Source organism: Lepisosteus platostomus, chromosome 6, assembly GCF_059453375.1.
Source record: "Lepisosteus platostomus isolate fLepPlt1 chromosome 6, fLepPlt1.hap1, whole genome shotgun sequence".
Lineage (NCBI taxonomy): Eukaryota > Metazoa > Chordata > Actinopteri > Semionotiformes > Lepisosteidae > Lepisosteus > Lepisosteus platostomus.
Window position 1 is genome coordinate 66,645,536 of NC_142616.1, and position 12,875 is coordinate 66,658,410.

At 54.6% G+C, this 12,875-nt stretch overlaps 1 protein-coding gene across 1 annotated transcript in view; it reads left to right on the plus strand.

The window, feature by feature from the left end:
* Nucleotides 1-5,040: 5,040 nt before the first annotated feature.
* sema3g (semaphorin 3G) overlaps nucleotides 5,041-12,875 on the plus strand; it is a 39,687-nt gene continuing 31,852 nt past the window's right edge. The window contains exon 1 of the mRNA XM_088637060.1: nucleotides 5,041-5,788. Coding sequence (XP_088493186.1) covers nucleotides 5,671-5,788 — 118 coding nt within the window. The 5' untranslated portion in view covers nucleotides 5,041-5,670. The remainder of the gene's footprint in view (nucleotides 5,789-12,875) is intronic.

Genomic DNA, 12,875 nt, shown 5'->3' on the forward strand with positions numbered 1-12,875 from the left:
TGTTGTTATCCAGTAGGAGGCTTCAGGGTCTCAGGGCGTGCCAGAGAGGCTGGGGTGATCTGGGCTGAGCACCCTGCTGCTGGGTCCCCCTGGAGAAAGCTCTAGGATGTACGCAGAATGGCCCGGAAAGCTCCATGCGGGAACACGGTATCGTGGAGGCAGTCTTGTAGAGCAGCGTGTGTCTGCGGGGGCTCTGTGTCTGTGTGATCTGGCATCTCTGTCACCCGACACGGAGGGGTTCACTCACACTGAGAATCGGGGCTCTCGCCGTCTGCTTTGAGTTTCGGAATATGAACCGATCTATATACAGTACAGTAACAATGCTCTCATTGAGTCAGGAAATTCATCGCCTGCGTCATGTACTAACTGTAAGATCTGGGCTCACAATTAATCCCAGACCTGCTATCAGACTCCTGGCATTCAGCTGAGCCAAGCAGTGTATCCCAGGTGGCTCTATGGCGAGCAGGGAAGAGGGACGAGGGGCAGGAGAGCTTGGTTGCGTGATTTCCGGCGCTGGGTATCTGAGCCTCTTGAACACAGGAGCTCGGCAGCTGCAGTCTGGTGCTTGCAGCAGTCAGAGCTGCTGGAGGAAATCAGCTGGTTTGTTGGGGGCCTGTCCAGCTGGGCTGAAGATAAGGCCTGCTCAGGGCCTCCATGGGTACTTCCCCCCCTGCCGATTGAATTTGGAAGCATTTTCGACATTTTGAATGAAAGCGTCGGGGCCTTGCTCTGCCTGTCGTTAGACGTGATGGGAGTTACAGTGCCCACTCCCCCTTGCCCCAGAGCCTAATACTCCAAAGTGGGCGTCCTGACCTGGGGCCGACACGGCACGCAGGAGGTCCCCTTCCTCTGTCAGCACCCTGATTAATGACCGCCCGCCCGGACGAATAAACAAATACATATGGAGCGCGGGGGTCAAAGGTCACGGTCAAAGCCGCCTCTGCTGTGACGTTGTTTTCTGTTGCGCCGGGGTCATGACCTCGTCGAGCCTGGCGCGTTGCTGCACAGCCTCACTTTCCCCTCTCCGGATGCCAACAGCTGCCAGCTCGGTATCCTCCTACCGCTGCTCCTGCTGCCCTCCCTCGGCGTGCCACCAGGACATGCTGGGCGGGTAGGGACACTGGTGAGGCAGCCAAGCTAGGAGGGAGGGCGACACACAGGCTCCACGCCAGCTCTTGGGATGATCGCTCTTATCCACAGCGTTGAAGGTCGCCCGGAGCGGCGATGACTCCGGGGTCAGTCGGGTGGCCGAAAAGGCAGAGCTTCCAGGAATGACTCCGCTCAGGCGAACCTTTCACAGGCTCCTGGCAGACGGAGGATCCGGGAGGAAGCCTCTGGAGGTCTTCCGGCCCTTGGCCACTGCGCTGCGGTAAGGGATTGTGATCCGGCAGGGATGGGGAGATGGGAAGGGAGGGTGGGGGCAGGGATGGGTTAGACTGCACTGGGCCAGATGTGAAGATAAAAAAAACAAGATCTAAAAATGGCACCCTGAGGAGATTTTTTTTATGGAGGGGAAAAAGCACCCTGAAGAATTTTGATCAGAATCTTGGAGTTATGAAAATAACTTTTGTGGTGGAGTTTGCTGAGGAGCAGCACATGATAAGCTGGGCACAGGAGGCGTAGCTTGTTCCACGCTCCCACGACCCTTAGTGTAAAGAGGCGCGCTTCCCCGCGGCTTGCAGCTGTGTTCTCTGGTTGGCGCGTCACTGGTCATTCCGAAGATTTATAATCTGACTTGACTCGGTTCCCCTCGTAATCTGGTGCGTTCCAGACGAAGAAGGCAGAAGGGCTTGTGGGATACCGTCGGCTGCTGGGTGATGGAGCCAGGACGACTGCCCGATGTAGCATCATCTTCAAAGGGAACTCTGCTGAGTGTTTGGTTTGTTTCCGGGTTGGGGTCAGGGGTCAGGGGTCAGGGCTGCAGGGGAAGCCCCCACATTTTTACTCTCAGGGCTTTTCTTTTAAAGGACACTTTTTTTCTGTGATTTCTGTATTAACGAGCAGCTTTAAAAGCTGGACCTCCCTGTTTGGTGGCTGTCCCTAATTTCCGTGCTTTAGACAGCCCAGGGTGGGGTGGAAGTCAGGGGCGGGGCTGGGATACCTCATGTTCCTGCAGCGTGTGGAAGGTGGGGCATTAAGCAGAGCTGCGCTCTCATGCTGCTGTCCAGGCTGAAGTGACGTTAAACTGGCTGGGCTGCATCCTGCTGGCCTCCAGGGAGTCGAGGTGCTGCATCTGTTCCAGAGAGCGGCGTTCTGAAACGAGCAAGAGAAACGAGTAAGACCTTACTTACGTCCGCCTTAGAATTAGGGCCGTAGGTCTGATCTTGTACTGTACAACACGTGGGGAGAGCACCATGCCCTGTTCCTCTCAAAAATAAGACACGAGTGCCCATGTGGTGTTGGTGCTTGTGTGCCGGACTGACATTCGGGCTCAAGAGAGCGGGACGTGAGGAGTTTGAACGGGTTCACCGCCTCGAGTTCAGGTCCGGTAACTGCTCTCCTGCCCGTGGAAGGTTTGCTAGGAATTAGCAGAATGAATATTAAGTAGTTCTGTGATAGACAGGCAAATAGAAACTGAAAGAGATGTTGGCTAGACAGACAGACAGGTAGTTTAGCTAAAAGGACAGACAGATAGTTTAGATAGAAGGACAGACAGGTAGTTTAGATAGAAGGACAAACAGTTTAGATAGGAGGACAGGTAGGTCAGCTAGACGGACAGGTAGATTGTAGGATGAAGTGGTAATGCTGCAGCTCTGTGTTCCTGTGCCAGATGCAGACAGACCCCAGACAAACACAGTCAGAAGCACCGGCTGTGTGCGTACCGGGAGCACACAGGCTTACAGCCACCAAAGGTGCCGCCAACGCCACACTGTCCGCTGTGTGCTCCCAGGAGACAGCCTGCCCTGTCCTCCACCAGACACCTGCGCAGACAGATCTGTTAGCGTCCTGGAAGCAGGCCAGCTGCTTGCTGCTGGAGTGTGTCGGCCTGGACAGGAATGCTCTCTGCTGTCCCCCGGCCGCAGGCTCTTCTTCACAACTTCATTATTTTAGTTTTTACTTTCCCTTGGCCTGGCCTTTTTAAAAACAAAAAAAACAAAACAAAAGCTGAAGGCTGAGGCTGAGGGCAGGAAGAGAAACCGAATCCCCGAGCACGCCCCCTGGAGAGATTCCAGCTGCAGTAACATCAGTCACGCCTGGGCTCTAACAGCCCTGACCAGCGCTGTGACACGGGCACGCAGCGGGGAGATTTATCACCCCCGCAGCCCAGCGGCTGCCTGCCGACCGCATCCCTCCCCGCGCTCCGCGCTGGGGCCGCGAGGCGTCCGGGCCTGATTGCATTTGAAAGTCAAATAGCCCACTGGATTGGCTCTGCACTCGTGCGGCCACTCGTCCTCCTCATTAGGGAAACGAAGGAGAGGTGGCGCGGGATGAAAATCGTGTCACAGCACGTCACAGTAATCCTAGTTTCCTGTTCAGGCGCACGGCACCTGAACACCTGAACCTCTTGGGAAAAAAGACAACAAGAGGCACTTCTTTAACCCGTCGTGGGAGTCTGGAACCCAGCCATGGTGCTGGAGCTAAGGCTCAGGATTCTTTCAATCCCCACAACAGATAGGCCTAGCTCTCCTGTTCAGGTGAAAAACAAGTACAGGGCAATCACAACTTGAGGCACTTCTTTACCCAAAGGGCGGTAGGGGTGTGGAACAAGACGTTGAAGACGGCACCCTGGATTCTTTCCAGAAACAGCCCGATGAGATTCTGGGATCAACTGGCGACTAACTTGCCGAACGGGCCAGATGTGCGCAGCTGTCCTCTCGTTTGTTGACCTTGTTGTGTCCTTCATGTGCACGGCATTGCACAGGGGCGTAGGGCTTGTAGCCCACTCAGCCCACAATGAACCTTGACCCCTGCTCCGGGCACGACGGCCTGCCTCCATGTTTCATCCGGACTCACTGCAGCATAGCCGCGAACCGGACCGGATGGGACCGGACCCCCCCCCCCCACACACACACACACACACACACACACACACACACACACACACACGCACCTGCTGGGTTCTGTTGTGAAACAAGCGAACCTTAAACTGACCCAGTAACAGGAGTCATGAGAAGTGTTTCGCTGTGCTCGGCTCTTAACCACGGTGGAAGTTGAGTTTTGAAATTTGAAAGCAAAATTTAACAATCCCAAACTTTGGATCGGAAAATTTTAGAAAATCTCGTGGCTATTCCGATCAAGCCTTTCCAATTAGCCCAATTAAAGCTTCAAGTGGGTAATTAAGCTCTGCTCTCTGGACCAAGACTGGGAGCTCCCTGCTGTAGAACAGACATTATTGCAGCCTCTGGCTCCCAGAACTGTGTTTCAAAAATGCCTGCTCTGTGAAATACTGTCTGGGTGTAGGTGCTACTTCACCAGAGCTCACACAAACCCAGCACAAGGGCAGGCTGGCAGTGGAGTCAGACAGCGGGGCTGGTGGCTCAGAGAGGATTGTGATGCACTTCCTTCTCTGCCTCTGTTCCTTTAAACAACACTTTCCGAAAAGTGTTGGGTTTGCCCACTGGGTAATCCCGAGTGTAAGGTCGGTGTGTTCCTCCTCCGCGCGGGTTTCTGACCCTGCAAGATTAGATCCCAGCTGAGCCCGCGCTCGGGGAGGAATGAGAAATTGAGGGCAATTAACGAGGGCGATTAAGCAGGACTTCAAAAGAACCCTAAGAGTTGCAACATGGTCTTTTCAAACGGGCTGGTGTTGCCATGATTCAGACAGCCCAGGAATGCGACTGCGTCCATTCGGTTTTATGGACTCCGTCTTGTGTCCAATTTGCGGTCTAAATGAGCTGCGGCTCCCTTTTGAATTTCCGAACGAGAACAAAAACAACAAAAGATCGTTTTATAAAAAACAACCTGCGACCATCTCTTGTAAAGGCGTGTCGCACAAAGGACGCTTTCATTAAAAGTAACCCTTTCTGACACCCCCGTGCTGTCTGTGAGTTCACCGCGACACCTGGGAGCTGGCCTCCCCCCCCCCGGGATAATGACGTTAGTTCAAGCTTGCGCTGGGGCTGTGCTCACTTAAGAAACGGGGTCTGTGGGGGTCAAAGCGGGTCACTGGAAAGCTCAGCCCGCACGGAGGCGAGGTGACAGCGGGCTGGGACACCTGATGCTTCCGAAAGGCGCAAGGCACCGCTGCTCTGGAGAGGGTGGGGCGCTAGGCGAAGCTGCGCTTTCACGCTGGTACCCAGGCTGAAGTATTTTGAACTCGCTATTGGAGGCGGGTCTCAGCAGTTAGTTTCCTCAGTGTTTTTTTTTTTGCTCTTCGCTAAGAGATGCGGGGTGGGTCTTTCTCAGGCTCCGACTAAAAAAAAAAACACACGAACGGGGGAGAGATCCACAAAGGCGAGACTTTGCTGGCGAGGGAGGAGAAGCACCGGCGTTGAGCGTCTGCGGGGAAATTTCAGGCGAGGCTTGCCCGAGAGCTGCGCCCGGCTTCAGGGGACACTGGGGGACCTCTCCTCTCGCCGAGCCCACACAGCCGAAACACCGCTCACTTAGAAGGAGAGAGAGAGATTCGCACTCGGCAACACAGACAGCAGAACCGAGGAGATCCAGCACCCAGGCGCCGTGTCGTGACGCGACGCCAGAAGAGAAGTACCCTCATTTCCAAAAGAAATCATGAAGGAATTTACAGCCGTGTCCCAGAATCTCCCAGCGGTTCTGCTGGCGGTTCTCCACCTTCTCTGGGCGGACGCGTCCAAAGTGAATGTGCCCCGACTGCGCCTGTCTTACAAGGGTAATGCATTCATTCATTTACTTACGGTGGGCACCGACCTTCCTCTGTCGTTGCGGTTTTGCTGGGTACATTGCTGTCCGTTTGCTGCTAATTCGGGTTCTGAGGATTTTAGTGAGGGACTGAGTCTGACTCTGTTATGTACATTGAATATCGTTCATTAACAGCTATGATATCCGCAGGGTGTGTTGGAGTATTGAAAACAGAATTGAGTGCTGCCGAGCTATTTTTTGACAGTATATTCTGAAGACCGTCAGGTTGAGGCGAGTGCTACCCTTCAGTCGCCGCCTTTAAAGAATAACACTTATTTTATTAAGACGTCCGCTGGGTGAGCGAGTTTAGGGTACACCCTCTGCCAATCTCCAGTTTAACTCGCAGTTCAGTTAACTTGGGCGTGCGATGTTTTAACTGGAACCGTGGGTCACAGATTCCTAACATGCACCTTTGGCGCAGATGCAGATCTTCACAAAACCTTTTTTTTTCCGCCGCCAAATCCAAACACTCAGCTAAACTAAAAAAAAACAGAAACGTTTATTTTTCTTAGGAAGAAAACAAAATCACTTTTACTTCGTTTTTCATTTATAAAACCCAAATATTTTGGGGGGGGATATTTCTTAGAAATGGTCTTGGTCACCGCGGGCTCAGCGAAGGGCGCAGGGAAAGATCTTCAAATTTCGGAAGGTGAAGACTTGGGAGCTGCTGTTCGGCGAATAAACTGAGACTCGGTTTCCCGTTTTCCTTTTTTTATTTTGTCTGTGAAAGTGTCAGGTGGCCAGAGCGCACGACAAGCGAGCGAATCGCTCCTCCGCGGAGCCGCCTCGCTTGCCCGGTCCCTAATTCAATTACTGTGATGTAACGCGCTTCTGCGCCCTCACCGCCGGCGCGCTGCTGTTTAATTAATTAAGACGCAAGTTCGTGTCTTCCTCGGTGTCCATTGAAACTTCAGCGCTTCGCGTTTCAAACCCGCAGAACCTGTACTGGCGAAAACCCCATTTTATTTGATTTTTTTTTAAATTTTAACTCGTGGAGAACGAGGCTGTGCCGAGTCAAAGCCCCTCACGCACGCGGGGTTTTAGGGACCGGGTTTGCCGTGGAGGGAGGCAGACTGATTTGCGCGGAGTGACGGTCACGGCTCTGCCGAGGGTTGCGGGTTCGACTCGCGGCCCAGAGCTCTGCTGTTCCGTCCCTAAGTGACGCGCTGCCCGGACGCACCGTACACGACGGCCTGTATCTCTGCGACAAACCGCTCAAGAGCTCAGGTCTCGGCCGACCAGCAGCCCAGCAGCTGGCTGTTTCGAAAGACGTACTGTAGACGCACAGCTGGCGTTTTCGAAATATGGGAATTTTTGATGTTGGGGGTATAGAAAGCTGTCTAATTTTACAAGGTCCCGCGACGCCCAGCATATCCCGCGCACAACTAAGATTAATCCCCGGCTCGTCAAGATTGAGATAACTCGGTCAAAGGTCAATAAAAATGAACTTGTAATTTGTAGTGTCCACGTTCCAAGGTATATAGATTAGAGCTATAAATCAACAGCGTCATTAATGGCCGCTTAGAACTCGGTGTTAACGCAAAGTGTCATTTCTTTATCCAGATGTGCTGACCGGCGGTTTCTACCCAGAGCGCGCCGGTGTTCAACAGCCCCTGGTGGTTTAGCAGCTGCGGGCTGTCGGGCAAATCGCTCTTTTCGCGGGGTTTACCGCCCTGCTCCTGCCGAGCCGCGGTCCGGCAGTACTGTACCGTACGTTTGGATACGGCAAAGACATTCGCTCGCTCTCTCTCTCTCTCTCTCTCGCAGCGGGGTGAGCGACGTGCGCTGGGAATAAACGGGGAAGTCTGCATTCCCGACTTAAATCGGCAATTTGTAAGGATTTGGAACACAGGGCTCTGACGAATTCACTCGCTGATGGGCTCAGTGAAGCCAGGAGCGGCCAGATGTGGTTCTTGAGAGAGAGGGAGAGAAGGTGCCGAGACTTTCCTGTCTTGCCTGTCGCCTGCTGTGGTGCCGCTCCCGAGAGGCGCTGTTTTAGAGGCTGAGCCACTGAGCCAGCAGGATTGTGACTCTCCGGGATCACACCTGGCCACTCTGACAGGTGCCTACACCCGGGCCCGGGTTCATGAGTGCCCGGGCAAGCCGGTGTTTGCTGCCGCATACAGTATAAACTACGGGCAAAAGGACTGTGCCTTTAGACAGCTCCACTCCAGTGTCTCATAAGACTTTGCGGCTTTTCAATCCTAAACCCAACCCAATACTCGCCTGTTAAGAGAGACCACACGTTGCCGAGTCAAAAGACGTCGCTGAGCGACTAGAGTTTTGCGTGAACTCAGACTCGCAGGCTGACTTCCACTTGTGCGCCAAAATGCTCGGCGTGGGTGCCGGGCGTGAGCGAGCTGGGTCACTCTCGACACGGAGCGACACACGCCTTCCCAGGGGGCTAGAGCGCCGCCCAGGAGCCTCTGCCGTCGTGTCCGCCGGTGCTGTTGATACTGGTGCAGTGCGTTGCGTGGCGTCGTGGGGATTTTCCGTTTTTGTTTCTTTTTTTTTCCCTGGGGGGTGGGGCTCGGTCTCGGTGGTCGGCTCTTGGTTCTCTCCTGGTTTTCTAACGCCTTCCTGAGCAGGAGAGGAGCGCTGTGCCCGGTGCCTCCGCTGCCTCCGACCGGGTCCAGGTCCGGGGTGCTGTCTGTGTGGAGTTTGCACGTTCTCCCCAGGTTCGTGTGGGTTTCCTCTTGTTTCTGGTTTCGCGCCACAGCGCAAAGACAGGCTGGTGCGTTGATTGGCTAGTGGGCCTCATGGCCCTGGTGGGAGTGTGAGGGGGTCTGTGTCTGTGTGTGCCCTGTGACGGACCGGCGTCCTGTCCTGGGGGTACCCCACCTTGTGCCTGTTGCTTGCTGGGATAGGCTCCGGCTCCCCCTGAACCCTGAACTGGAAGAAATGGTTAGAAGGTGGCTGCATGGATGAATTAAATCAATGAGTGACAATGCGATGGTTAAGCACACAGAGGGCGAGGGGAAAAAAAAAAACATTCCACAGGTTCAATTCCGAATCCCGTCCCCCTGACCCCCCCCGCCGCCGAGCACGATGGCCTCTCACCCCCTCTTCCCCCTCCTTTGGCTTTAAATTCTGCCGGTTCCTCCTTCCGATTCTGCGGCCTGTCGCCGTGAGATTGATTGTGCGTGTGGGAGGCAGCCTTGTTTGCAGGAGGAAGCAGGGAAAAGGCTCTTGAAGGCCGAGCAGTGCGAGTCGTAAAAGTCAGGCGAGTGGGCTGGGCGTCCTAGGCTGGGATCCGTGAACTGGGGCGCGGATTGTGAGCCCCTCCCGTCCCTGATGGGCGGGCACAAGTCAGCGCGCTATAAATTAGGCCACCGGGGAGGCGCAGGCACCTTCAGAGCCTTGACAGGCCGAGAGATCTCGGGGTTTGAATCGGGCAGAAAGGGGCTCTCTCCCTTCCCCAGGCGGCACTCTGGGGTTGTGCTCTGTATCTGTGTTGAAAGACGTATGGCCTCGACAAACCCGATGTTTAAAGCAGAGGCGTCTGGCCTCCTCGCTCACCCGAACGGGTTTCCAGAGATGACATGTTCCGTCTTCTGGGGTGGGCAGCAGAGGTCCCGAAGAAAGGCGGGTGTGCGCATAGTCAGTGATCCGCTGTTGGAGTTCTGTCAGCGTTGCGCAGTGGTCCCTGTTTTTGAAGTCTCTTACAAGCTCTGGAGGAATGTTAAGGAGCTGAGTCTGTGCCAGCAGGGCCGGTCCTGGATGTCGGCTCCGAGACCGCGCTGGCTTTTCGGCGAGGCGGACGGATGTGCAGAGCTGGTGTCTAAGCTTTTGTGTTTAATGTCTTAATTAAAAACCCGTTTCCCCCTCCGCCAGCCCTGTGTGCAGTCAACTTCATTTACACCGGCTGCCGTTCCCCCGCCTGCTGACCGAACTCCAGGGTCCGAGGCCGGGCAGGCAGTCCTGGACCTGGAGGGGCTGGGGTATCGAGGGGTTCCCCTTCTACCTCCTCCCTTAACGAGCTCCGTCAGTTGCTGGCTTCGTCAGCGCGTTAAAGACACCTGGTGCACCTGCAGGCACAAAGGGCCATGTGTCCCCCCTGTCAGGCCCTGCAGCTCCTCCAGCAACGTCTTCGGGCCTTTCCCCGAGCGAAGAAACTGAAGGAGAGCGAGAAGCTGTGTGACGGGCTGGGCAGGGTGAGAAGCACCCCTTCGTGTTCGGGGCGCCACAGTCTGTAAACCCCAAACCTCCAGGAGCCACATACTGTAGTGAAATCTACAGAGGGGCGAAAAGGAGCGAGCGCAGATTCCTCACGGGTCGACTCCGGGCTGCGCCATACTGTGTCCCAGTTCATTGTCCAAGAGGAAGAGGTTCTGTCTCTGTTCCTTTATTGTGCTCTTGGGATGCAGAGTTACTGCACTCTTGCTCAGTGTATGGCTGCGGCGGTTTCCTGTGCTTTTAGGAGCCTGGGAGGTAGAACATGTCCCCCCCCCGGCCGCTGCAGACCCTCTGCTCACCAGTAGGAGGCTCCAGCTCCAACTGCGTCGCTAGGCAGACAGTTTCCCCCACGGTAGCACTCGCTGCACTTGGTGTTGCTTCTAGAATGTTCTGCAAAGCATTAGGGATGGGGTGTGATCCTTCATTCAGAGGAAAACAAATTCTGACCGGCTTGTGGAAACAATAGGCCATTGTGCTCACTTCCTTGGCTGATGGCTACCTATTAAAATCCAGGCAATGCGTCCAATTAGGTAATATAGTCTGGCATCAGGCCCTGCTTTACATGGCCACCACATCTGGCTGGAGTCTGAGGTTTGGCCTGGGGCTCTGCTCTGTTCCGTCAGCGGGGCTCTTTGTGTTGTACTGACTGTGTTCAGCTGTGATTCTGCACACTTGCCACAGGGTAGGAGCACACACCCGGGGTCTCCCGCCACTGTGGGTGCCTCCGCTGGGCGTAGAGATATCAAGGGAGGGGTTGCTGCGGTCTGACCCTTCTCCTGTCCAGTCATTCGCCTTGCTCTGCGCGGGCTGCAATCACTGGTCTGTCTGGTGCTTCACTGGGCCGCAGAAATACGGCTGTGCGCATCGTCTAAGGACCGGCCTGCACCTTCAACCACACAGCTACCCTGGCGCTGAGAGGGGTGCCAGTCATGTGTACACGGCTACAGAGGAAAGAAAAAGTTTAGGATAGGCAATTCAACCTATCCAGTTTGTATCTTCTGGGAGGGAGGAGACCATGCAGACTCCACACAGAAGGACCCCTCGGTCTGGATTTGAAGCCAAGACCTGTGAGGCAGCAGTGCAAGTCGCCAGGCCTGCCCGTTTTTGATTAATCCGTTTCACAGCCCCATCTCCTGTTCTCCTGGAGAGGACGAGTCGCCCCTCCTTGAGGTTTACTGCGATTTCCCCCAGGTAAAAGCACGCTATTGGTTGACTGAGAAGAGCTGAGCGAAAGCAGGGTAAACGCACGGTATTGCCTTGGCCAAAGAGGCAGGGGTTCAGTGCCATTTCACCGCTGCTAACTTTCAACAGGGCTCCCTTTCCTTCTTTATCTGTTCTTTCATCACGTCGCCCGACCCCAGGGTCCGAGGGAGACGGAAATAAACGGATCAGGAGCCAACCAATATAAATGGCCCCAGAAGCTCTGGAGTCTCCTCTGTGATGTAACATGTTCGAACCCGGGTTCGACGGTTTAACCCACCCCTGCTGCGCTCCTCTCTGGCCCTGCCTTCTGTCCTCCGCTCGCACAGTAGTGAGATGATGGATGTGGTTGTTTTAAAGTTCATTACTCGGCGAATATCCTCTCGCCTTCCCCCCCAGCCCTGTGTAAACAGACGGCGCGCCTCTGTGTACTTCACTGTGCAGAGCCTGTTTCACGCCGGCGGGCTGTGCCAGGGGGGGTCGTGGCTCGCAGGAAGAGTGTTTATTTTCCCGGGCGAAAAGCTGCACCTCGAGCAGCTCATACCCCTGTAGCGCCGTGCGGATGTCGTGTGTTCTGTGGCCTCTGCTGCCCGTGTTCAGGGGCAAAGAGCATGAGCCCAGGAAAGCGGTCAGTACCATGGAAGAGACTGGCAAAACCCCCCCCCCATGCTGCAGAAACAATCTGCCTTTCTGTTCCCAATAAGGAAAAGGGTTGATGTTGGCTCCAGAATTTTTTGTTTTTAATTAATCGTGCAAGACTGGGACTAAGCTCAGTCTCTATCGGGCTGTCTGTCTGTGAGTCTTGCTGTCTGTCTGTCTTTCTTCCTGTCTGGCTGTGTCTTTGACATCTATCCCAGCTGTCTGTGCATGGCCAGGTGAGTGCCAGGTGAGGGCAGGGGTGGTGGGAGACCCTGGTGTCTTGCCAGGACGCTCTCCACTGGGCCCTGGGGCTGTGGTGTGTCCGTGGCAGAGCGTCCCAAGAGAAATCGGGACTCAGCCGAACTAGTCAAACGAGAGCTGAGAGTCACACGCTCAGCACAGGACGGGCTGCCTCCTCCTGCCGGTCGAGACTTTGCCAGAACAGCCCAGACAAATGGGCGCTAAATTAGGGAATTTCCACAGTCCAGGAGCTGCTTCCGAATGGGGAAAACACCTGGCGTGGGGGCTGAGGATGGACTTTGGAGAAACATGGAGTTTCGTTAGCCAAGCCCTGTGTGTGTTCCCTTCTTTCTTGTGGAGACAAAGGAAGATTTCTTTTTCTGTGGTCTGGCTGCATCTCTCCCTTTTCTGGGATTGCTGTCGTGGCAGCAGTGTGGCACAGTGCTCAGGGTACTGGACTTGTCCCTGGGGGGCTGCAGGTTCGAATCTGGGGTGAGATACTGCTGCTCTACCCTTGTGCTTGCAAAGTGCCCTTGTGCATCAACAGGTGCAAGCCAAAGTTGCTTTGGATAAACTACATGAATGCTATCAGTATATTGTGCTAGTGTAATGTACATGTTATGCAAAGTAGTGGTGGTGTATATAGTGTAATGTGCACATACAGTACTTATGTACTGTGTTGTACTGTATGTGCTATCGGTTGTTCTGGTTGAAGCCAATGAATGTTACTGTTAGAAGATTTATGCATGAAGGTCAGTGTATAAATCCTGCCTCTGAGCACACCAGACATTGTGAAGACAAAA